This window comes from Equus caballus, chromosome 14 (assembly GCF_041296265.1).
Source record: "Equus caballus isolate H_3958 breed thoroughbred chromosome 14, TB-T2T, whole genome shotgun sequence".
NCBI classification, from domain to species: domain Eukaryota; kingdom Metazoa; phylum Chordata; class Mammalia; order Perissodactyla; family Equidae; genus Equus; species Equus caballus.
The window spans coordinates 56,842,996-56,868,822 of record NC_091697.1 but is presented as its reverse complement, the minus strand read 5'-3'; the positions used below and the strand labels follow the sequence as shown (position 1 = coordinate 56,868,822).

Here is a 25,827-nt window from a genome sequence, read left to right as displayed (position 1 = left end):
ACACCCTTTAGAAGAATATAGGGAAAAAAAAAGAAAGAAAAAGAATTTTCAATAAATAGTACTAAATTATGCTTTATATCTAGTTGTTAGTAAAAAATGTGTCAACAGCCTCATGACAAATCCACTGTTTATTTTACTATTACATTTTATCTAATGTACATAAATATTTTGTCTTTTATTCCTAAGGGATGAGAGTCCAATGAAAGCAAACTTCCTTCAAAATATGGTAGAAGACAGAACAGAATCTGCATTATCATACTATGAATTCCTCTTGCATATACAACAGCAAGTGAATAAATGAACACATGAAGAGACTTGACTTAGTTATTTCTAAGGAAAGTCACAGTAGTGCAAAACACCTGAGAATGTGTAATACCCTCCTTTTCTATTAGGTTTGTGGACTAATGTGATGATTATATGTTCTCACTGTGATTTCAACAAACTATAGCAAATAAAGGACCACAGCAGAGAATCAAACGTGCGACTCTGAAATACTGTATTTTTCAAATCAAAGTATATATATATATATGATCGGATACCTTTTTTCCTTCGCTGCCAATTATGTTTGAGTTGTTATGGATTGAAATAAGATGAGACAATATTGCAAAGGCAAAGTACATTTTGTAAAATAAAGACTTCTGTGTTCCAAATGTATATTTCTCATTTTTTTTCCTGAATTTTTGGCTGCTACATTTAAAACCTCACAAGACTAAGTGTTGCAGGGAAGTTACAAATCCAAGATCATTGATAATGATCGTTTTGAAATCAAAAAATTTCAGAAGTAAATAGTATGTAGAAAAACTAAAATCCATTCCCCACACCTGTTTTTTTCCTCTCTTTTAAGGAAGAAAAGAAAAAGGATCATCATATTACTAAAACTAGAATAAACTAACTCTAGGTTGAGAAGACTATGAAATAATACAGTCAAGCTTTAAAATCTGTCAGTATTCTCTATACTTGAAGAACAAAGTCACTTTGGTTTGAAGTGAAAACTATAAGTAGTTTTCAATTTGATTGCAGAAGACTTGGACACACTAACTTACTCTGCAGTGAAAAGAATCTGAACCATCTTCATAAATACGTTGGGACTGGCAAAGATAATAGGGAGATGAGACACTTTAGTTTTCTTGATCCTTTAAGTGGGTTTTGTTTGGTACATTTCTGCTCTGTGATGTATAATAAAAGTGTTATATTGGTGAAATGAGGATGAATGAAAGAAATTAAAGGTTTCTTAAATACTGTCTCAAATGCATCAGTAACATTTTCCTAAGGAGTTTAGTAATTAAATTGGAAGCCGCTCATAAAATATTTATTCATGGATATTAAAACTTATTAAAGCATGAATGCTGCTGTTTGATTTGGTGAATGTTAAGATTACACAAATCCAATATGTTGAAGTTGTGAAAGAAACTTGATTTCTGAACATGCTCAAGAGACTGGTTTTTTTGATTCAGCCAGAGAAATATTAAAGTCAAAACCATTAAGTGAATTTTGTTTACAAATAGGTAAATTATAAATCTGTATATTTAAAGTGCTGTGATAGAATATCTGTAAAAGAGTTTGGCCCAGTTTTCACAGATTCATCTTGTCTTGTATGAACTTCTTAAAGTAAAAGATGTTCATGTGTAATACTTGATGAAAGATTTTTGTTTCTTTGTTTTAATGGGTTAGAAAAATGTGTTTACAATCTTGGTCTAATATGATCACCAATGAAATAGTAACTGTCAGGTTTACATCAACATGAGCTAACTTTAACTGAGTTGCTTTGGGATAGGGAAGAAGCAGGTCCCACTAGAGTATACACTACTGCTTGCCAGCCAGATCAGAATAATTGTGTTTTACAAAAATATCATCTCCCTTAAGCAGTGTTAAGGTTTATTTTCAGTATGCAACTGGTACATAGAACTGGAAATTTTATTGAAAGCTGCTTCATTTATTAGGAAGCAATTTTCAAATTGTAGCAAATTAAAATAAATGCATATTTTCCCCTCTTTTAAAGAAACTGAGTCATTATTATGCACTGATGTTTCTTAAAATAACTAAAATTCTCTTCTTAATGTGAATTTTAAATGTGGATATTTGTAGGTCCTTTCTTAATAGTAGTAACGTATCTTCCAGAGGGAAAAGTTTGTGCTTCTAGGGACAATAATCTTCCTTGTGCCTCACTTCATCCCTAAGTGGGTATGACTCTTGTTATTACCACATGCTTTGTTAGTATATTTCACAAATTTACTTAAAAAATTATTTTAGATATTGTGTAATGTGCAATCCAGAATAATTTTATAATAACCAGGTCATAAAAAACATAACTTTAGTTAGGATTAGGATTCACAATATTTGTTCTCCAGATAATGAGGGAATGAATGAACTTTTTGGAGATGGCGATATTAAGCAATTATTTTTTGCAATATTGAATGTGTTTTTTAGTTTGTTTTGTTTTTGTTTTTTGCAGTAGGGTACTACCTGCTATATCATCTTGTATTTCTTTTTAATGTAAAGCAACTAATATTTACACTATGCCATATTTTTTTTATCGTAGTTGTAAATTATGAAAGATCCTTGAATTTTCTACAGATCTACAACTACTAAAGTAACAGACAAGGGCAATCTTGGTATTTAAATCTGAGCATGGCAGTTCTACCATAAAAATACTCTATTTTTCTAATTTCTAGGATTTTTAAAATAACATTTCTGTAAGTCTGACATTAATATTCACTCAAGCTGTACCATTTATTTTAGTTTGCATATATTTCATTGTTTTAATTTAATGTATTGAGTCTAATAGACTGTTTTACAATAATTAGAATAAAAGATTTATTTCTTATCAAAGATGCATAACAGCTATTATCTAGGGGACCACCAAATGTGATTTCAAGATTTTGTTAACTTTACAAATAAAATCCTTATATAGAAATTTTAATTTTGTAAAGTAGTGTATAATACTGTAACATTAAATTCTTGTTCTCAAATTCAAATATGTATTGCTCTTCAATGTGGTGTGTTAAATCTTGCTTCTCTGAAATGTTAGAGACAAGATTTGTCTTCCTTTTTACAGTTTGTAATTTTCACTGTTTTATTCCTGTAAAAAAAAAAAGTCATTTGTAACCCATGCAAATAATTGTTTGAACTGTGCTAACTTATCAATTTGGCTATTCAATAAAGTTAATTGAAAGAGCTTATATATAGTACTAGTTATTTAAAGTGATAGGAATAACTTGCCCATCACTGAGTGGTGCTATGTTGTACATCCAAGTTAAGGAAACTGTTGTCTGAGAGGTCATAAACTGAATCCTTCACGCTGGGTTTGAAATTCTAGATTGAAAGTTTTCTCTTTCTTTTTTAATTCTCAATATGTTTAAGATACACTCCATTATCTTCTGGACCCTTTTGTTATAGATAAGATGCCTAGTGTCAGTCTAATTGTTCACTTGAAGATAATCTGTTAGCATTTAAGATTTTTATCCTTAATATTCTATAGTTTTACTACTCTGAGTTTATTGTTTATCCTGCTTGTTTTCCAGAGCACACTTTAATCTGAAGATCCTTGTCCATCTTCAATTCTGGAAAATTTTCAGCTATTTTTAAAAAATTTTATTTGACATATGAAGCTACTTTCTGTTAAAATATTTGCCTTTCTGTCATTTCATCTATTCTTTTTTTACCCTCAGAATTCCTCTTGTGACTGTGTCCACATTGGAGTTTAATCTCATCTATTGAATTTTATATTTGCATAACTACATTTTTTATTTTCAAGATTTTTTTATATCCATCTATTTTTGATTCATTTCTGCCTGTTTTTTAATAATGTATTAAAACTGTTCTATAAAATTCTTTCTGCAGTTAATTCCAATTCCAATTTTTAATTTGGCTGGCAGAATTTAAATTTTTTATTTCTACATGTTTGCTAGAATTTGGGTTTGTAGGCTCATTTGAGTGGGAGGGTTTTTATTTTCGTTTTAGCTCATCTCTCTGTCAAGCTTTCCCTCACCCTCTCCCTAAGAATGGGGTTTTTAATTGCATTTCCTGGCCCCTTGGCCAAAACTAGGGCTGCTAGCGGTGATTTAGGGCTCCTGTCCTGCAGTGATTTGGGGATATCACCATTCCAGTCCACAACAGTGGAAAGTCTAGTGGTTGCCCTCTCTGCTGCCTCCCTATTTATAAAGCTGCAGTCCAAGGCTATGTGGGTCAAAAGCAAATGACATTTGAAGATTTTTGGAGGGAGGGCTGACCTCAGGCAGTCAGTTTGGCCTGTCTCCCCATGGTTCATGTGGAGCACTTTCAGGGCTCCTTACCCCATAGAATGTGCCACCATTGCCTGCTTTTGGACTTGCAGCCCAGCAAGCACCTGACCACTCCACAAGGCTTTGTGTTCCTCATATTTGATCTGCTGAGATGTTTCTCTTGTTTTTGAGTCCAGGTATTTCTTTTTTTCCCTTTATATCTTTAACCGTTATTGTTCTTGCTGTGTGGAATAGAGAGGGGTCCAAGCATGAATTTACTGCCTAAATTTAACCCCAGAAACTGAATTCTAGTTTTATCAGTTATGACTCAATCTGTTCAGCTTTGTATCTATTTATCAATAAAGTATTAATATTACCCTATGTACACAATGCAAGATCAAATAAAAATTATACATAAAACTCATTGAAAATGCCAAGTTTTAACACTTCCTCTAAAAGAAAAATATCTGCAACTATTGAGGTAAGATTAATCTAGTGCTATCAGTGGTAGGCTTGGGGCAAAGTGGTAAATTAAAAAAAAAAGAGAAAAGGGACAGCCTCCCTCTCTAGTGAGAAAGACAAATTAATACAAGTTGTAAGTAAGCATATCATTTATCAAAGAATCACATGTACCACTGAGAAGTACCAGGAAGTTTAATAAACTACACAAACCTCACAAGGAAATGGTTCTTCAGAAATAAGCATGTAATATGAAGACTGGGACACTTTTAATTTGCACCCAACTGAATGAGTCATCATACATCAACACAACAACACTATCTGAAGAACCAAAATTTTCATTTGGCTTCTACAGGCTGTCTCAAATGACAAAAATCTTTTGTTTATCCCGGAATTGTATTTGGTCTTGACTCACCAGGACTGTACCTCATCAAATTCTGCACATTTGTTACTACTTATTTCAGTGGTAGAATTTTTTTAAAGCACAGTCTGGGGCTCAGAGAAATAGAACTGTACAGATATGCAGAGGAACCTCTTCTAATACTGTAAAATTTTTCACGAGGGGGGCCACCCAGGGCATAGTGGTTAAATTCAGCGTGCTCTGCTTTGGCAGCCGGGTTTGAGATTCGCATTCCGTGTGCAAACATAACACCACTCCTTGGCCACTCTGTGACCGTGTCCCACACGTAAAGTGGAGGAAGACCGGCACAGATGTTAGCTCAGGGCTAATCTTCCTCAGCAAAAAGAAATTAACTAAGGCATGTCCCTAGGATTTAGCTTTTATCCAATCAAGTGAGAAAGTTCATTGTTTATACGTGATCTCCTTATGTTGTTGAATCCCAAAGATAAGTTGTTTGTTTGGTTTTTTTTTTTTTTTTTTTTAACATTTTTCTCAAACTCCTTTTCTGTCTGGGACGGGGTCAGGTGACTAACAGTTAATTACAATATTTTATTACTTTGTCTAAGTGGGGTTTCACCCGCTTCCTGAGTTTGGGTGTGACTGTGCAGCAGGTTTCATTACAGGGGGCCCACTAAGCTGCTTCCACCCTCTGCAGCCTCAGGTTCAGGCCATAGTGCCCTTGCCCTCTCGGCAAGGCTTGACAGAAGATTCGATTCCTTCACAGTTACTCATTCACTTAATCATTTCTGAGCGCCACGGCTTATTAGACTCGTGGGTCCCAGGCACTTAGCTTACTGCGCTCCTTCCGCCTGTGTTGGTATAAGGACGACTATAATCCAGGCTGGATTCAGTATTATATACTATCATTACACTTTTATTCTGATTTTAAAAGTAATTAAAACATATTCTTGGGCCCCTAAGACCATCGCGGACCCTCCATACTGCCTAATGGATAAGCGGGCCCCGCTGGGCGCTCACACTCTTCTGGGAGTTGCCGCCGTGAACAAAACACAGTGCTTGTCTTCATGGAGGTGATATTCTAGCGAGCGAGAAACGGACAATACACAAAATAAGAAAATTTAGTTTGTAGTCACTTATACATGTTAAAGAGAAAAATAAAGCAGATCTGGAGAACAGGGAGTGTTGAGGGGGTGGCAATGTAAACAGAACGGACGAGGAAGGCTTCTCGGGGCAGGTCTTGAACAAAGACGTGAAGAAAGGCTGGAACAACTAGGCGCGAACCGGGAGAACAGCAATTTAAGAAGCGGAATCAGCACCGAGCACAAACCCCAAACGCAACGCTCCTAAGGCGTCGCTCCCAGAGTTACGTATCGCCGCGGCCTATAAGCGAGGCCGCAGAAGGTCACTGGAAGCAAGCGCCTGCTGCCGCATCCTCCATTTTGCTTCCTGGTAGTAGTCTCCGACGCTTACCCCTCGCTTTTTCCTGTTCGTGAGGTTGGGTGACGCTTTCCTTCACCTCCGAGTGAACAGCAGGGGAGCCTGGCGGCTGGGAAGAGGAGCAAGAGCCAGCCAAGGCGGGAGAACCTGGGGCAGCCGGCTCTGCCCTCATCCAAGATGGCGGCGCATGTCTCGCGAGGGATTCGGTCGGGAGACGCGCGTGCTTAGCCGTCAGCCTCCGGCCTGGCGCTGGGGGGGCGAGGCTACGCTGGGGGCGGACGCGCTCTCTGCGGCCCGGCCTCAAGTCATCAGCGCCGCCGCCGCCCCCAACAGGACTCTCGTCACCGCTCCGTGATTGCAGAGGGGAAGATGGAGCCGATGAACGTCGCTACTGACAGCGGGGACCGGCCCGGGGCCCTGGCGGGCTCAGGCCTGTCGGCTTCCCAGCGTCGGGCCGAGCTGCGGCGGAGAAAGCTGCTCATGAACTCGGAACAGCGCATCAACCGGATCATGGGCTTTCACAGGCCCGGGAGCGGCGCGGGTGAGGACCTCGGTTTCCCCTCAGGCTCCCGCCCACCCCTTTGAGTCTTGAGGATCATTCTTTCTTTCCCTCCTCCACCCGCTGGACCCTTTTGACCAGGCCCTGCTCTCTGACCTCCGCGCTCTCCCTGCTCCTTAGGTGATGTCCCAGGTTCTCACTTCTTAACCCCGGACATTTCTAGTCACTCTCCTGTTTTTTTCCGGAGGCTTTGCCCTGAGGTTGTCCCCACCTCCACCGCGGGCTGCGAAGCCCTCGCTCCTGAGTCCCTCAGCCGTGGTGCCCTCTGCCCAGGTACCATGAGACAGCCCCTTCTTTCTTCCTCGCCCCCTCGCCTCTCTTGTGGGGCGTACATTTTATCCCCATGCAGACTGCTCTGTCTGTTGTGCCCCGCAGGAAGATTGCTTTCCTATCTTTGCTCTCCCTTCCATTGCCTCCCCTAGCGTCTGCCGCCTTCTGCCTTTTGCTGTAACTGTCGGCCCACGTAAGCTTGTCTTTCCTGAACTGTCCCCTAGTCCTTCCTACGTGGATCAGGGACTCTTGTGGTCATATCCTTCTGTTTGTGTTCAGTGCCCTCAACACTGGTCATCTACAGCCCTTCTAAAACAGGTCAAAAAATTCGGAGCGACCATTTTTTTATTAGACCCAACAAGTGGGACGTGCCCAGCCGAGGTCTGCTCTCCTAGTGTACTGAGATCGAGGTGATTGATGTCAGGAGCTGCGTTTAACCCTAAAGAGCTTTCTTCATTTCTCCCCCAGTGACGTGTACAATGAGTTTCTTAAAATTTTTTTTCATGTGAATATTGATTGAACACTTAGTATGTGCTGGTTCTCTAAGTTTCCATTGAGTCTTGCCTTTAGTAATTGGCCGTTAGTCACTGGTTGAAGCTCCTTAGACCTTATGATTTCTGCCCTGTCGGGCTTTACATATATAGCTCTGAACTTTTAAACAGTTCACAGGTTTTCGGCTGGAAACTATGGAGAGGTAAGAGCACTATTTCAGATTCTCCTAGAATAATAGATAGAAGACGCATTTCTTCCTTTAATGATTAATAGCAGGATATTTATTCTTTCCCAAAGCATGCATTATCTTTCTCAAGGTACATTCTGTATTTTGTTCTCTTGCTTTGAAACTTTTATATGTCAGTTAAGGTTTTTGTTTTGTTTTAAACCAGAACAGCATCCTAAAACTGCTTAAGTACCTACTGACGGCTCCCTGACGACCGTAGAAGGATTACGTAAACATAGCTGAAGGATATGCCACACCCTATGCTGACACACTCAGCATTCAGAAATCTAATATGGAAATACAGATTTTAAAAAGCATTGATAATTCTATATTTTTAACCAAATAAGCTAGAACAGCCAATGCAGTCATACTTCTGGGCTATATTATCCATGAAAACTTGTGTTTATAGCCTTCTCCATCCTTGACTATCTTTCCCAATTTGTGTACTATTCTTATCTTCTGCCCAGAAAGCTTGGATTCTGTCTTCTGCAGGAATACTCTTTTTGGGTGATATATTTTGAGTGTGTAGAGGAACTAGTTTATTTTTTCCTGCAGAATCAGCATTAATTTAGATTCAGACTGCAGAGTTCTAGCTGCAGCAGCATATTTTTTAATATTAATATGAAAGGTATTTGCCAGTATGTAATACATAAGGCTTCTAAATTTCTTTTCTCAGAAGAAGAAAGTCAAACAAAATCAAAGCAGCAGGACAGTGATAAACTGAACTCCCTCACCATTCCTTCAGTTTCAAAGCGAGTAGTGCTGGGTGATTCGGTCAGTACAGGAACAACTGACCAGGCGAGCAGTGTGGCCGAGGTAAAGGGGACTCAGCTGGGAGACAAATTGGACTCTTTCATTAAACCACCTGAGTGCAGCAGTGACGTGAGCCTTGAGCTCCGGCAGCGGAACAGAGGGGACCTGACAGCGGACACTGTTCAGAGGGGTTCTCGCCATGGCCTAGAACAGTATCTCTCCAGATTTGAAGAAGCAATGAAGCTCAGGAAACAGCTGATTAGTGAAAAACCCAATCAAGAGGATGGAAATACAACAGAAGAATTTGACTCTTTTCGAATATTTAGATTGGTGGGATGTGCTCTTCTTGCCTTTGGAGTCAGAGCTTTTGTTTGCAAATACTTGGTAAGAAACATAATGGAAAATGCAAATTTGTTATAATAATGAGTGCTTTTAATCCACAGAATTCATTGCCAATATTAACTTTATATTTACCAGATTCACGTGGCTATTTGGAGATGTATTATAAACTGCTATTCACCTTAGTGATAGAATGAGGTGTTCTGATTAAATACAGACCCTAATAATACTGCTAAACTTTTTCTACATGCTAGGTACCATTCTAAGTGCTTTATATATTAATTCATTTAATCCTTATTGTTATGAACTAGGTATCGTTTGAATCTGTGTTTTATAGATGAGGGAGTGAAGACTCAGAGAGGTTAAATCATTCGCCCAAGGTCACACAGCTACTGAGTGGCAGCTAGGGTGAAACCCAGGCAGTTTCATTCCAAAACCAAAGGGAATCTTTGATACTGACATATAGTAGATGTTAATTAACACTTTTTAAATAATTTGAAATGTTAAAATGCAGTTCCTGTGGTCCTGAACATGATGTAGTTTTCCTATGGTTCAGAAGGCATTTTAGCTTTTATAATGTTGTAGTGTTATGGCAGTCCATTTTCTTTGTACTTTCAGGTACAAAGGCTTCCATTTGACTTTCAGGCAAAGGCTGTTCATTGAAAGTTGGGATTTACTGATCTTTATTTTTTTCAGTGTGTGGAGGAATGCAGAAAAGCATAGCTCATAGTTCAGTGTCTTGCTCTTTGAGATATTTCCATTCAGTAGACATTTTAAGAATACCTACCAAGTACTAGGCGCATAAGTAAATTTTACAGATAAGATATTATTAAGCAAAAATTTTTTAAAATCTATTTTTATGCAAATCTTTTCTTAAAGAGCATCTGTTTAACAGATTTGATTTTTTGTGTGTGATGATAAATTGTCAGCTTTCAGCATTTAGTGTGACATGTAGCTGCTTATTTTCCTTATCTAAAGGGCTCTGTGCTTTCCTGCTTTTAAAGTTATGTCCTATTTTTGTGTCTCATTTTTGTGTGAGGTTTTTTGGCTTTCTGGTTTTCTTTGCTATCAGATTTTCAACTATTATTTCTCATTGCTCTCACTGTACTTCCCCTCTAGTAATATTTGCTCCTTCACTCCATTATATTTTTAATTTTAGAAATGATTATGTAAATTAAGTATTATTTTGATCTTATTTTATTTTATTGTGTGAAAATCAAGATAACCGAGTCATTTTATCTGTAGTAAGAGTAGCTCATCATTTGAGGGCCGGAGATGTAGCTATATGAGTTACTGCCTTGCCCCAAAGACTGAGGAATGTATGGCATCTCAAGTACTGGGCACTTTACTCGTGCTTTCAAATTGTCAGTTAGTTACCTCTAGATGAGAGAGATATTACTGCATGACATATGCATCTATCACCATTGACTACTTTAAATCATTTAAAAGATAAGTTTTTATGAGAGAAGACATTGTTGGGGACATTAAAAGAATGTGACAACTTGAGAAACATGTTTTATGATAAGGAAATCAAATTTCTTTATTTTCTTCACCCTTCTGCAGAAACAAGACTACTTTCAGCTGCTACAATTAAATATTTTATTACAGTTTTTTTGTTTGGAATTTGATAACTGCTGTTAGTTTAATTTATTGTGTTTTTTTGTGAATGATTATATTGGAAATATATAATTTTATCTTCTATCTTCACAGTCCATATTTGCTCCATTTCTTACTTTACAACTTGCATACATGGGACTATACAAATATTTTCCCAAGGTAAATTAAATTTTTTTTCTAAATTATGGTGATGTATTTAGATTAATTAATGACTAGATAATTTTAAGAACTTCTCAAAAGTTAGTTGTATTTATGGTCTGAATTAGTGCTACCAAAGTGTAATTGGACCACCAGCGCTGATCTTCAAACTATTTGTTTCCTTTTGTAATGAGTTAAGTTCAGAAAGTGAGTAATTAGAAACTTTTGTGGCAGTTTGACATTGCCATAACATTTTTATTGTGTTTTACAAAAATGTTAGTCCACCATGGATTAGGAGAAAGAAACCTCATGAAATCGTCTGACAGTGTTTGAATAGTACTTGTCTAAGAAAGTGTTCAATTTAATTACTGAGTAAATTTAGTAATACATTTTATCTATAATAAAGGAAATTAATTTTAAAATGGGTTCAGTTATCTTACTTTGGTCTTTACTGGACACTTAGTAACAATACACTTTATCTTTAATGTTGAGGGCCAGATATTTGCAAGAAATATTTGGCTCAGATTGCAAAACAGAATCATGGGGCGTGTCCATCTTTGCCTGGTCTGCTTGCCTACAGATGTATACATACTTTTATGGGACTTGGCTTGGCTGGTGTAGAAGATAACCTTGCGTGATTGAGCTTTGTGTGAGATTTTTGCTAAAAAATGGCTGCTTGGCTATTTGCTTAGTCATTTGTAATGTACTGATAGACCTCGTGTGTTTTTAATGGATTTGAAACATTTATATTTTTGAGGAGTCAGGTCAAATACACAAAGTAAAAGAGTAAAGAAAGAAATGTAATTTTATTAATAAATTTTTTTATGATTAGATGTATATTTATTGACCTACCCCAAAAATGTAATTTTAATTAAAGCATTTGCTTAGAAATTTATCCGTGAAACAGTGATTATAGTTTTGTAATAGCGAAAGTTTGGAAACCAGTAATAAGTGTCTAGTTATATGTCCAGTAATAAGTGACTAGTTAAAAAAAATTATGGCATATCCATTCAGAAGGGGGAAGCTCTCCCTATACTGTTAATGGTAAGCTTGCCAATAAATGTTAAGAGAAAAAAACAAAATACAGAATAGAATCTATAGTATACTTTTTTTTTGTAAAAAGGAGGAAAATAATATATATTTGATTTTGCTTGTATATGTATAAAGAAACTTGGGAAGAATATTCCATGAAACTATTAACATTGCTTATTTGTGATAGAAGTATATATGGGTTACTAGGTAAACGGGGGAGAGAAAAGGGATGGAGAATACTGTATACTTTTCTCTCAACAAAACATTTTGTTATAACAGTTTTTAAATACAGAAAAGTTGAAAGAATTGTGCAGTGAACACACATTTATACTTACCACCTAGATCCTATAATTAACATTTCATTGTATTTATCATCTCTGTATCCACTTTTCTGTCCATTTTCAATACATCTTTTTTTCTTGATGTATTTCAAAGTATGTTGTAGATGTACACATTAGTATACTTTACACATTTCACTTACATATTAACTACAATTCAGTGTTTGTTTATGGTTCTTACTCTTTTCTTTAAGGTAAAATTTTCATACAGTGAAATGCTCAGGTCTTCAGTATACCATTTAATGAGTTTTGACAACCTGGGAAACCTAAATCCTTTCAAGGTTGAGAACACTGCTGTCAGGAAGTTCCATCATGCCTTTTTCCAGGCATCCCCAGCCCCTACACCCTGAAGGTCTAATTTTCTTTTTCCCACCATAGATTAGTTTTGCCTGTTTTAATAGTTCGTATAAATGGGATTGTTTCTGTATGTACTTTTTTGTACAAGGCTTCTTTTATTCTGCATAATATTTTTGAGATTCATCCACGTTGTTGAGAGTATCAGCGGTTCATTCCCTTTTTCTTTTTGGCTAAGTAATATTCCATCGTGTGAATATATCCATTTCTTTAATCTTATGTTGATGGACATCTTGGTTGTTTCCTGTCTTTGGTTGTTATGACTAAAGCAGCTAAGAACTTTATTTTTTTTTTTAATTTTTCCTTTGTCTTTCCAAAGCCCCCTGGTACATAGTTGTATATTTTTAGTTGTGGGTCCTTCTAGTTGTGGCATAGTGGGATGCTGCCTCAGCATGCATTGATGTGCAGTGCCATGTCCATGCCCAGGATCCGAACCAGCAAAACCCTGGGCCACCGAAGCGGAGCGCGAGAACTTAACCACTCAGCCACAGGGCGGCCCCAGAACTTACTTTGTTTTTTTTCTTTTTGAGGAAGATTAGCCCTGAGCTAACTACTGCCAATCATCCTCTTTTTGCTGAGGAAGACTGGCCCTGAGCTAACATCAATGCCCATCTTCTTCTTTATACATGGGATGCCTACCACACACAGCATGGCTTTTGCCAAGTGGTGCCATGTCCGCACCCGGGATCCGAACTGGTGAACCCTGGGCCGCCGAAGCGGAACGTGTGAACTTAACCCCTGCGCCACTGGGCCAGCCCCAGAACTTTCTTGTATGAATCTTTTTGTGGCCATAGGGTTTGATGTCTCTTGGGTAACTATAGTTTTTTATATTTAAAAAATTTTTGAAGCATGTGACTGGATTTGGTGATACCAAATCAGTAAATTAAATGAAAATTTAGACTTGAATCTCTTAAAAAGTGACATTAGAAAATTGTATTAGAAAATAAATGTTCTCTCTCCCCTCCAAAATACTCTGAGCTGTTCAGTGATATTCTATTGCATGTGTAATCAACTGTGAATTCTTTTGCACTGTAATTAGGGCTCTGCAGAATGTTCCCTTTATTCTTTTGCAAATTACTCCCTGTCCTTCAGTACACCTTGCACTCTTCTGACTTTTGTTGTTGTGAGACTTACCTTACAAAAAGATTTCTCCTCTCACTTCTGCTCATCTAAATCTTGCTTATTCTTTAAGGCTTATTTTTAATTCCACTTCCTCCTGAAATACTTCCCTGTGCTTTATTTATACATAAAACCCTGGAAGAATGTCTATCTCCTTTGAGCCACTATGGCACACATTATCCATGTCATTCATTTAGCCGTTATTTATATCCTGTCTGGTAATGTTTATCCAGTTTTTGTCTTAGGCTGTTGTATATGTCTTAAATCATTATTTATGACTTGCTTCCAAGATAGGACTTTTTTTTTAACATTTGATAGCAAGAGCAGTCTTTTCCCTACTGTCTAGCAGTTTCCTGCTTTATATGTTATATGCTCAGTAAACGTTTGTTGATATATTATTGATTGATGTTTTGAAACTTCATTAATAGTTTTGAAATCAGTTAGGCAAAAATAGCACTGATAATGTTTCTGTAGAGCTTAAGAAGTCTTCTGAAAGCTGTAAGATTTATTTAAATCTTTCTCTATAACAGAGTGAAAAGAAGATAAAGACAACGGTGCTAACAGCTGCGCTTCTGTTATCTGGAATTCCTGCTGAAGTGATAAATCGATCAATGGATACCTATAGCAAAATGGGCGAAGTTTTCACAGATCTCTGTGTCTACTTTTTCACTTTTATCTTTTGTCATGAACTGCTTGATTACTGGGGCTCTGAAGTACCCTGAAGCCTGCAGAACTCAGAAGGAGAAGCTTTAAAAAATCGAATTTCTCTTCTACGTTGCAATGTCTTTAATTTAAAGAGGCAAATCAGTTTACACCTTTATGTAATTCTTTTACTTTATAGGGGTTGTAAAGCCACTTGATTAGGATTGGAATGGCAGGTTCCCTGATTTAAAAGGGTTGAGTTTGTATTAATACTGATGTGATGAATAGAGTACGAATGTCATTAATTGATTTTTCTTGTTTAATTAGAATCCCTAGTCTACACCTTTCCCTAACTTCTCTGATTTGTGATTCTTCTTTTGGGGGCTGAGCTAGTGCTTTTAGGCTACCAGATGAACATGGTCTCAGCCAGTCCAAAGACTGTATCTTGTATTTCTGTTGTTCTGTCCTAAGAAATGGAGCCATCTTTAAAAATAAAATGAAAGAAACTGAAATTGTCTAATGTTAAGTCTACACATTTTAACTTAAGAGAACTGAATAAGGTAGCCAATTTTATCTTATCTTGTTGAGTCAATATCTTAATTTTTATTCCAGTGCATATATTTAATGGAAGAAATTATTAAGATTCATACATGTGAAATTAGAAGGTATTTATGAAATCTTTATTTTACTTTAATTTTTATTTATGAGAATTTTTTATTACCAAACTCAGAATTGGAAATTTTCACTTTTTTTTTTTTTGAGGGAGATTAGCCCTGAGCTAACATCTGCTGCCAATCCTCCTCTTTTTGCTGAGGAAGACTAGCCCTGAGCTAACATCCATGCTCATCTTCCTCTACTTTATATGTGGGACGCCTGCCACAGCATGGCTTGACAAGTGGCACCATGTGCGTACCCGGGATCTGAACCAGGAAACCCCGGGCCACTGAAGCGGAATGTGTGCACTTAACTGCTGTGCCACTGGCCAGCCCCCAAATTTTCACTTTTGAGTTTTCAATTTTCAGAAGTGTGTTTTTTGGGCAAACTAGAATAGAATGATTAGATATAAAAATGGGATCTGAAGAATCACTTGAAGTATACAACCCAATAGCATAAATATCTTTTTAACTAACTTGGTGACACTGTCGTATTTGGAAGATTTGTCTTCTTAAAAAAGTATAAAACATAATGTTATATTGTTTGGAATTACATTTCCTACAGATTTTTGTATGGTTTATTTGGTTAATCTTTGTGATATTAAAAACATATACTTTTTTTTTTAATTACTCACAAAGTCTTGATTTTTGTCATTTTATTTTGAACCAGAATAATGGAGAATAAGTATAATAATTTAAGTCTGTTCTGCTGACTTAGGTTAAGATTATCAGCACAAATTTTTCATGATTCCATGACAAATCTAGTATCTAGTTGATTGGAAAGCATCCTTAGATTTGTCACTTTCTCCCCATTCCCTGCCAATACGCTAGTGGTCTTCACTTGCATGTTTACTTCTTTCATTTCTTAACAAAAAGGCCCCGTTTAGCCAGTTGACACATGCCAAGTTTTAGTAACTGTAGGTCATTATCAAATTTATTTCAAAGAGAAGAGCTGTACGGTATCTGTGTCTATTGATGCCCTTATTTCTCTGCAGCTAATTGGCATCTTCCTGATCATTTGCTCAAGTGTGTTTAATAATATCAAATGGAAATGGAAGTTTCTTAGTGTTTGGAATAAGTAAAAAGAATATTTTATTTAGAAATTTTACTGACTTGAAATGTATATGGGTTAAAACTAGATTCACAAGGATGGTTGTTTAGAGGTGACGTCTTCAGTCAGTAGCTTTTCAGTCTGATCACTTGTGTAAATGGACATGTGCATCACAGTTGGTACTAAAAACAGCAAGAAGGTTATGAGATACTCGGAACTGGGTTAATTAATCCACATCAAAATCTGCTTTGGAAGCCATGGCAGATTGCTAAAAGTGGTATATTGGAGATACTGTGCACTATAATTACTCTTTCACCTATGCTAATAGATAAAGCAGCTTCTTCCAGGACATAGAAGGGCTGTGAATTTGTGGGCGTAAAAAGCCAGTCAGAATTGTCATGTGAATGTATTCTCTAAGAGGAGTTAGAAATGAAGTATCTCAGAAAGAGCTCTGGCCTGAGTATCAGATGCCTGGGTTCTGGTTCCAGTTTAGATTCCAAAAAGTTACTGATCCAGGATTAAATTTGTTTCCCAACTCTCAGTTTTCTTGCTTAAAATCAAGAAATTTGAGTATGTGATTTTAAAAATCTGTTCCAGCTGTAACATTAACTTCTGCATGGCCTTATCCAGGTCCATGCCTTCAAATACCATATATTATTCTACATTCTATAAAGTGCTTATGAGCCTTATGTCTCCAACTTCTATTGCTCCCTTGAACTCCAGATGCATATCCAGTAGTCCCTCCTTATCTGAGGGGGATGCATTCCAAAACCCCCAGTGGATGTCTGACACTGCTGATAGTACTGAATCCTATAGATACTATGTTTTTTCCTATACTACATACATATTTGAGGTATGACAGCAAAACTAGTGCGAATTTCTTTATAGTTTCACACATAGAAGATTCATCCTTACCGTAGATCTTAGCAACCTCAGCATGCAATTTTTTTCTTTCCTTAGTAAGTTGAGAACTTTCACCTTTTCACTTAAAGGCAGCACTTTATGGCTTCTCTTTGTCATATCGGAATTGTCAGCATCACTACTCTTGAGCTTTGGGGCCATTGTTAAGTAAAATAAGGGTTATTTGAACACAAGCACTGCAATACCTTGACAGTCGATCTGATAACCCAGACAGTCACCAGGGGACATTGAAACCTAGGACCATGAAACCGCAGGTAAAGGGGGACTACTGTATCCCCTTATGTAGCCATTATTTCCTTTTGGATATCTAGAAGGCATCTCAAACATCACATCGCTGAAACAGAAGGATTGATTTCTCTACTGCCAAATCTGCTGCTCCCATGCCTTTCTCATCTCTGTAAATTCGCCAGAATCCATAGTACCTTTCTTGAAAATCTCGGAGTCATCATTATTCTCCCTTTTCCCTCACAGTTCACACCCAATTTATCAATTACTGTTTCGAGAGCTACCTCCAAAAACATCCAGAATCTGAACACTTCTCAGTGTCTCCACTGTTTACGCTAGTGGTTTCCTATTTCTTTTAGACTGAAACCCATACTCCTTACCTTCAACCAACATACAAGCAATTTACAGTGGCTCTGATACCTAACCCTCATTGGTGTCCGTTCTGTCACATATTTGCTCAGGGCCTCCTTACCCTTGGCATAGACTGCATGCTCTCACAGGTGGGCAGTAAGCCACTGAGGAAGAGCAGAAGCTTGTCTTGGTGTCTTAACTTGATTTCATTTTTTAGGAAAACGAAATTTGAGGTGACATTTACGTACAATAAAATGCACCAATTTAACGTGCACAGTTCGATGAATTTTGACAAACATACTCACCCAACGACCACCACAATCAAGATATAGAACTTTTCTATCATCCTGATATTTAAGAAAGTAAAATAGTACAGAGGCATGTGAAGTAAATAAGAGAGGCTCTACCCAACTCCATTACAGCTTTCTGCTGTAACAACATTTGTGTGTTCCACTAGGCGAGCCATCAAGCTTGACTCTACTTGAGAGTCACCTGGGAAGCTTGAAAACTCCCAATGCGCAAGTTGCACTCCAGACCAATTAAAATAATATCAGGATGGAACACAAGCATTTGCATTTTTCTTTTTTTGTTTTTGCTGAGGAAGATTTGCCCTGGGCAAATTTTGTATGTGGGTCTCCACTGCAGTGTGGCGGCTGAAGAGTGATGTAGGTCAGTGCCCAGAACCGAAGCAGAGCACGCCCAATTTAACCACTATGCCACCAGGCTGGCCCCTGCTTGTTTTTGTTTTTGTTTTTATTAAAGCTTCCAAGTGCAGGTAATGTTGAGAACCATTATAATCTTGCAAATGTGTTTTTAGCTCTTGGTTCTCTTCTCCACCAAGTTAACTCCTACTCAGTCTTCAAATCTCACCTCAAGTGTCACTTCCTCAGGAAATTCTTTTTCTGAATCCCTCTCCTATGGTGGAATCTTTCTTGTTGCATTACGTCTGCTCGTGTTGTTGGTAATGTCTATATCCCCCACTAGATTGTAAGCTCCCCAGGATCCAGCACGTGCCCGACACGTAACAATAAATATAAATGAATGGGAGTGAATGGAGACGTTTGTAGCATCTCTTAGCGCAGGTTCAGGCGGGCGTCAGCGCACGTCCAGGATAGTTCGTGGATGCACATGGCGCCCGGGTGACCCTTGCAGCAAACACCCTCTCAGGGCCCGCAAAGCAGACGCGCCGCACTCCACCGCACCAACGCGCGGGGGCTGCCGCGGCCGGCCTGGCAGGGACAACCTGGCCAAGGCCGCGTGTTTCGGCGCGGCCGGCGCTGTGCGGCCTCCAGCCGAGAGACGGCGCTGTGGAGATAGGGCAGCTTCCGGCCCGCCGCTTCCTTCCTTCTTCCGCCGGCGCCAGCACGTCCTGTTTTCGTTGGCCGCGCTCGGATGGCGGCTGCTGCTGGAGCTGCTGCCGCCTCGTAGCGCTGCCTCTCGCACGGCGAGCCGAGGGCAGCGCGGCGCCTTCCTTTGTCCGGGTCTCCTGCGCGTGGTCCCGAAGGGCGCCCTTCCCCGCGGCCGGCAGCATGGGCCGGGAGTCACGGTGAGGCGGCGCGCCGAGCGGGCGAGCGGCTTCCTTGGAGCGGGGGAAGAGGCGGGAGTTGAGGTGGCCGCGGCGCCAGGCCTGCCCCGGCGCGGCCCCACGTGCGGCCAGCGCTGCCCGCGGCCGCTGGAGGGGCTGGGGACCCTCGGCTGAGGGAATGGCGGTGCTTGAGTCGGCGACGGCGCTACCCTCGCCGGGCTGGAGCCCCTGGAGAGGGAACACCCCCCAGGACGTCGGTGGTCGGGCACCACGTCCCGCCTCTTCCGCGGTGCCTGCCCTCGTGGCCTCGGGCAGTAGTGATGTCGGGTGAATTTCTTACCGCTTCGCCTTTGCAGCGTTTCCTTGGAGACTGTCGAGCTCTATTTTAGTTCTCTGTGCCTGTGTGATATCGTCCCAAGTCGGTTGAAAGGAGCGTGTGGACACACATTTTTACACCACCGACAGCGCTCTACCTTACTGGGCTTTTCCTGGGCTACAGTAGATACTTGCATGGGCATTTTCTTCGCAATTAGACTTCGTATTTATGTTTTCTCTATCCTTTTTAACCTGTGGACTGGGAGGTCTCATTAGAGCTATGATACTTCTTCAAAACTTTAGATCGTTACCTGGCTTGGGACTTTGAGGTTTTTTCCCTTAAAGATGAATGTTTACTATATGTTTAGCAGGAACTGAAAGATCCTTTGTATTTAGGATATAAATAATAAGCAAAGTAATAGTATTTTATTGAGGTAAAATTTACATTCAGGGAAATGGATAAAGCTTAAGGGTAGAGCCTGATGAAATTTAGCAAATATATAAACCGTGTTAACCATCACCTAGATAAAGAATGAGTCCATAACTGCGGAAAATTCCTGTAAAGGTCTTTAGATCTCCCTGAAGGCATTGCTATTCATCTGGTCACCCAGACCAGAAACCTGGAAGTGATGTTTATTTGACTCATTCTTCTCTCTTACTGCCTACATCCAGTTCAATTCTCTACCCTTTCCCTGTTCCCACTGTTCCTGACTTGCTTGAGGCCCTAATCATTTATTGCTCAGACTGCTACACCTGCCTCAAATTGATTGTCTCCTGTGATCTTGCCCTCCTAGTAGATGCCTCACACTGCAGCCATCGTGATACTTCTGAAATAAAGGTCAGATCGTGTCATTCCCCTGCTGTCCTCTCCATTGGTTCTTACTGCTTCCAAGATAAAATCAGACTCCAGCATGGCCTTCAAGCACCTGCATGAGAAAGTCCCTGTATTCAGCCTTCTCCCGTCTCTGCCCGGCCTGGCCTGTGCTCTCGGTTTGTTCAGGGCATAATGAAAGGCTCAGAGATGGAAGAGAGCCGGGTGTTAGAGAAATCAGTAAAGAGCGTGGTTTGCCTCCATCTGTAGGTTTCATCAAGGGTTGAAGAGAAGTAGTAGGAGGTAGGTTCTGAAAGGGACTCAGGCCCAGAAGGTGGATGGACTGTAGATTAAGTTTTGAGGATAAGAATTTATTTGGGAGCCTTTGAAGATTTTGAGTAAGTGTGTATGTGTGTATATAATAGGATCAGAACTCTGGTTTACGCAGATTACCCTAACAGCAATGAGTAAAACGGATTTAAGGGAAAGGGGAGAAGCAGCAGGAAGACCAGGGGTCTTCTAAATGTCCTCTGTGGATAAGTCTGTTATGAAGTAGTGACAGAGGGGACTCGGAGGAGGCAATATCATGTGAAAAGAATGACAGAAGTGAAATTGGGGATACTTGGTGTTTTATTGGTTGTGTAGAATGGGAAAAAGAGAAAATATTGAAGATAAGTGGTATCTTTGAGCTTGCTGACTGGAATTTGGGATGATAAATTGTTTGGGGAGGGGAGGTAACAGGTTTGGGTTTCTACATGTTGAATTTCAGGTGCTTGAGGGATAAATCAGGTGTTCTCATTCCCTAGCAATGTTAGCCAGGTTTATTGCTTTAAGTAGCCTTTGTACCCTGATGACTTCCTAATTTATATTTCTTTCGTTAACTCCACACTCATTTCAACTACCTGCTCTGTATCTCCACTTAGATGCCTAATATCCTGATTTCCCACCTTCCTCTCAAACCTACTCCCTCAGCCCTCCCATCTTAGTAAATGGCAACTTCATCTTTCTACTCTATCTGGCCAAGGATCTTGGAAACACCAATGATGTCTCCCTTGCTATCACTCTTGACATTTAATTAGTCATTAAATCCAGTCAGCTCTAGCTTCAAAATATCCAGATTTTGACGCTTTTGAATGACTCTACACTTGACAGTCTGATCCAAGCCACCACTGTCTTTTCCTTGGATGATTTCTGTAGCATTCTGTTTTTCCTGCTTCTGCCTTTGCTTTCCTTCGGTTTGTTGTTCCCTCAGCAGCCAGAGGAAAGCTTTATAAACATTAGTGATGTTATGTCACACCTCTGCTTAAAATCTTCCAGCAGCTTCCCATCTTACTCAGAGTAAAAGAGAAAGTCCTTGTAATGGCCTCTAAGGCTCTATAAGGCTCCCCACGTTGGGCTACCCTGCTGTATCTCTTACCTCCTTTCATGGCACTTTCTCTCGCTCATTCCGCCCTAGCTACATCTGCCTTCCTTGCTGTTTTGTGAACACACCAATCAAGTCTTCTCTTCAGGGACTTTGCACTTGCTGTGCATTTTGCCTGGAAGGTTCCTCCCCCGTATGTCTACATGGTTCCTTCCTTTACTTCTTTCAAGCCATCGAAATGTCTTTTTATTAGTGAGGCCTTCTCTAATCGCCAAGTATAAAATAGCAGACCTCCTACCTCACATTCCCTTTTTTCTTTACTCTGATCTGTTTTTCTCCATAGCACCACATGACATATTGTATATTTATTTTTTATTTATTTTATTTTTTTCTTTTTGAAGAAGATTAGCCCTGAGCTAACATCTGCTGCCAATCCTCCTCTTTTTGCTGAGGAAGACTGACCCTGAGCTAACATCTGCACCCATCTTCCTCTACTTTATATGTGGGACGCCTGCCACAGCATGGCTTGACAAGTGGTGCCATGTTCTCACCCGGGATCCAAACTGGCGAACCCTGGGCCGCCAAAGCAGAACGTGGGAACTGAACCCCTCTGCCACTGGTTGGCCCCTGTATATTTATTTTTTTCCTTGTCCGTCATCTCTTCTTTACCAGAATGCAAACTGTTTGCAGGAGCTTGGTCTGTTTTGTTTACTGTCCTTACTTCCCTTTCAAGACAGCCCATCTCCACATGTGCTATGGCAGAAAGGTTCATTCTTTCCCTCTAATTTTAAAGAAGTTTATGTAAAAAGAGTCCTTTCAGTGTTTAATTTGTCTGCTGGGATTTTTTTTGAAAAATGTAATAAATAAAATATAATAGAAGCCAAGTGTGTTTGCTAAGCTTAATCTTTTACTTAATATTGTAGCCACTATCGGAAGCGATCAGCATCACGGGGGCGCTCTGGAAGTCGATCTAGAAGTCGCTCACCCTCAGACAAAAGAAGTAAACGTGGAGATGACAGACGGTCTAGAAGCAGAGATAGAGATAGAAGAAGAGAGAGATCTCGTAGCAGGGATAAAAGAAGATCTCGGTCAAGAGACAGGAAGCGTCTGAGGTAAGATGTTAGTCTCCAAAGGACCCGTGATGCATTGGGCCTTCTCGGCTAAATTGTGCTTCTTCAAACGTTTGTTTTGGACTAGAAGGTCCTCTGCTTTAACTCCAGCTTTTTTTTTATTAGCTCCAGAAGTGATTTGCGTAGAACAAAGGTTCTCTCAAACAGTGCTTTAAGTTTGGAAACTTGAGGCTGTATTTCCTGTAATCCAAAGAGAACCCTTGATGCTCCCTGTGAGAGGTTAAAAAAAGAAGTAAAACATAAGATGATGTGCCATCAAGGGGGTTCTGTTCTAATTCTGTCCCAAGAGAGCTGACCACTGTGTTCAGAGCAGCCACTAAAGCTGACAGGAGAGGGAAACAGGGCAGAGCCATCTTCAACCCTCCTTAATGTTTGAAACTATTTTGTTAATTTAATTTTTTTATGAGGAAGATTTGCCCTAAGCTAACAGCTGTGCCACTCTTCCGCTACTTTGTATGTACAATGTCTCCACAGCACGGCTGATGAGTGGATTAGGTCCTCACCTGGCATCTGAACCCATGAGCCGTGGGCCGCTGAAGCAGAGCGAGCGTAACTTTAACCCCTTGGCCATGGGGCCGGCCCCAGAAACTATGTTAAAGAACTGTTTTAGATTTAAACCAAAGAACACCCTAATTTTTATTTTACTTTTACTTGGTTATGTATTTCTTGGTACTAGTCAAGTATTCATAACCTTTCTGGAGGTGAAAAAGAGTTTTAAGATAAAAATAACCTCTCCCTCACCAAAAAAAAAAATTTCTAATGCAGTTTCTTATTAAAATAGTAAAGAAGATAAGGTTGTACAGGTGCTGTGAGGTGATCTTAGAACCTTGACTTTATCTTTTTCAGACATTGGAAGGAGAGATTGCAAAGGTATTGCGTGGTGCTAAGGAAAAATATTCACTCATGACAATGTGGATAGTGCTAACTTACTCAATTTCATGTTACGTGGTCCCAGGAATAGTTTCCTACAGTTCTGTCAAGTACTTGTTAAATGAAATTGGTCATTTAAGATTTGGTCTTTGACTTATTGGTGTGAAAGCGGAATCACAAGATATAGAGCCAGAAGGATTTTGAGATTATCTGGTGAAGTTTCCATATTTTATAGATGAGAAAACTGAGACCCAGAGAGTTGATCTGCCCTATGTCGTGTCACTAGTTAGTAACACCCACAGGGCAGAAGTTCTTGTTTCTTAATCTTCATATCTGTGATCTTTCCATAGCCCCATTTGCCCATCCTTAATACTTAGCTGTCTTTGAAATTTAGATTTTTCTGCTCTAGGCCATAGATTTCAAATAGCTATTATAACAGATTTGCTATGTTTTTCAACAAACATTTTGAAATTAGTGTCCTCATTTTTTTCATTGACCACTTATAAGAATTGGCTTTACTTGTTTGCTATACTGATTTGATAGTTAATTGAAATCTCTGCCTTTAATAATGTTAATTAAGAAGCTTCCTTCAGCATGGGAGAGAGCCACGATCTGAAATAGAAGCTCCACTTGGTCATAGAATAAATGAGAAGTGTCCCCCTTGCAGGCGTTCCAGAAGTAGAGAGAGAGACAGAAGTCGAGAGCGAAGAAGATCTCGAAGTCGAGACAGGAGACGCTCGAGGAGTAGAAGCCGGGGCCGGCGATCCCGGTCCTCCAGTCCTGGTAACAAAAGCAAGAAAGCTGAGAACAGGTAATGTTATCATTGGGCTGTATCTGTCATGCAGGTTGGGAACTGACTCTCTTGACTCTGCCTTGATTTTTTTTTAAAAAAATCTTTATAATAATTACTGAATTTCGCTCCTACTATGAACTCTTGGCTGAAGTTTAATAGGTTATAAAGCTTATAATTCATTTGAAAAATACTAACTTCTGTTAGTTTTAACACTCATAAGGCATTGTTCCCTTATTTAATACTTACTGTGAATGGTCAGAAATATATTTTATAAACATCTTTGTTGGAACTGTATTGTTTCCTTTGAAATTATTTTCTTAGGTAGTATTTCTAACATTGGTAAATAACTTTTTAACTCATGATATGCATTGCTGAATTGTTCAGGATGGATGAACTTTGCTTGTATAAGTTGTGTACTTGTTTCTTTAAGATGCCAGTACCATTTAATTTTGAGGTATTATTTATGTCTATTAGACAGAATGCGTTTACTCTTTATATTTCTCTTGTCAATGGTTTTTTTGCCTAATATTATTGTTTTTTAAGTGATAGGATAGTTGATGTATGGACTTGTATCTGTTTTCTGTATCTTCATGTTAGTCATGCGTATTTTTCCCATGTTGATTTAACTTTATAAATTTTACTTTTATTTTACCAGGGTCAGTGTATTATGACCATTGGGGTTTTTTTAATTAAAAATAAAATATAAATTTAGAAAAGTGAATGAAATATAAACATGCAGTTTATTAATAATTATAAAGCAATATCCATGTAACCACCACCAAGGTCAAGAAATAGCATTGTCAGTATCCTCAGAAGCCCTCCACGTCCCTTCTGTAACCCAGCTCTCTACTCCCTAATAAAACCACTCTTGAATTTTGTGCTAGTAATTTCTTACATTTTTTTACAGGTTTACCACCTGCATTTGTTATCTGGAAAAAGAGTAGTTTACACTTAAATCTTTTTAAATTTTATATGAATGAGTCATGTATGCTTTTGTCTTTGCTCAACTTTATTTGAGACTTAACTGTGTTGTCTCAAATAGTATTTAATCTCCTTGTTGAATGCTATTCTGTGGTCTATCTTTTTGTTATTTATTTTTTTTTTTTTGCAGGGGAAGATTCGCCCTAAGCGAATGTCTGTTGCCAATCTTACTCCTTTTTCTCCCTTTCACCCCACAAAGCCCCAGTACATAGTTGTGTATAGTTGTAAAGTCTTCTAGTTCTTCTGTGTGAGCTCTAGCATGGTTGCTGACAGATGAGTGGTGTGGTTCTGCACCCAGGAGCTGAGCCTGGGCTGCCGAGGCGGAAAATGCTGAACTTTAACCTCTAGGCCATGAGGGCTGGCTCAATTCTGTGGTATAAATATATCACTATTTATTTGTCCATTCTACTGAGAGAGATGTTTGTGTGGTTTTAAGTTTTTGGCTATTATGAACATTTTTGTATATGTATCCTGTTATAAAT

The 25,827-nt window shown here is 39.0% G+C and overlaps 3 protein-coding genes and 1 long non-coding RNA gene across 7 annotated transcripts in view; 3 read left to right on the top strand and 1 right to left on the bottom strand.

The window, feature by feature from the left end:
• SEC24A (SEC24 homolog A, COPII coat complex component) overlaps nt 1-3,179 on the top strand; it is a 67,019-nt gene extending 63,840 nt beyond the window's left edge. For both annotated transcript variants that reach the window (XM_001504390.6, XM_070234294.1), the window contains one exon: nt 187-3,179. In XM_001504390.6, coding sequence (XP_001504440.1) covers nt 187-301 — 115 coding nt within the window. In that variant the 3' untranslated portion in view covers nt 302-3,179. The remainder of the gene's footprint in view (nt 1-186) is intronic.
• Nucleotides 3,180-5,925: 2,746 nt separating this feature from the next.
• On the bottom strand, nt 5,926-6,645 carry LOC111767809 (uncharacterized). The gene is made up of 2 exons (XR_002799641.2): nt 6,511-6,645; nt 5,926-6,118 (listed from the first exon to the last, which is right to left on the bottom strand). It is a non-coding gene; the product is annotated as an uncharacterized lncRNA (long non-coding RNA).
• CAMLG (calcium modulating ligand) lies at nt 6,027-14,868 on the top strand. Of its 2 annotated transcripts, XM_001504386.6 has the most exons (4): nt 6,027-7,018; nt 8,701-9,161; nt 10,827-10,892; nt 14,245-14,868. In XM_001504386.6, the coding sequence occupies exons 1-4, from the start codon at nt 6,847-6,849 to the stop codon at nt 14,434-14,436; spliced, it is 891 nt and encodes a 296-aa protein (XP_001504436.3). In that variant the 5' UTR covers nt 6,027-6,846; the 3' UTR covers nt 14,437-14,868. The 2 variants fall into 2 exon arrangements, with proteins under 2 accessions (XP_001504436.3, XP_005599469.3); XM_005599412.4 differs by lacking the exon at nt 10,827-10,892 and having other exon boundaries at nt 6,241-7,018.
• Nucleotides 14,869-18,851: 3,983 nt separating this feature from the next.
• The window catches only part of DDX46 (DEAD-box helicase 46), a 60,547-nt gene continuing 53,571 nt past the window's right edge, over nt 18,852-25,827 (top strand). Inside the window, exons 1-3 of one of the 2 annotated variants that reach the window (XM_023616930.2) lie at nt 18,852-19,103; nt 22,495-22,683; nt 24,239-24,382. In XM_023616930.2, coding sequence (XP_023472698.1) covers nt 19,087-19,103; nt 22,495-22,683; nt 24,239-24,382 — 350 coding nt within the window. In that variant the 5' untranslated portion in view covers nt 18,852-19,086. 2 annotated transcript variants of the gene reach the window in all.

Excerpts from the sequence above, each read along its gene's own strand:
- CAMLG (XM_001504386.6), top strand. The coding sequence starts at position 6,847 with ATGGAGCCGATGAACGTCGCTACTGACAGCGGGGACCGGCCCGGGGCC. Across the intron at positions 7,019-8,700 it reads CAGGCCCGGGAGCGGCGCGG|AAGAAGAAAGTCAAACAAAA; the intron begins GTGAGGACCTCG and ends TTCTTTTCTCAG. Across the intron at positions 9,162-10,826 it reads CTTTTGTTTGCAAATACTTG|TCCATATTTGCTCCATTTCT; the intron begins GTAAGAAACATA and ends CTATCTTCACAG.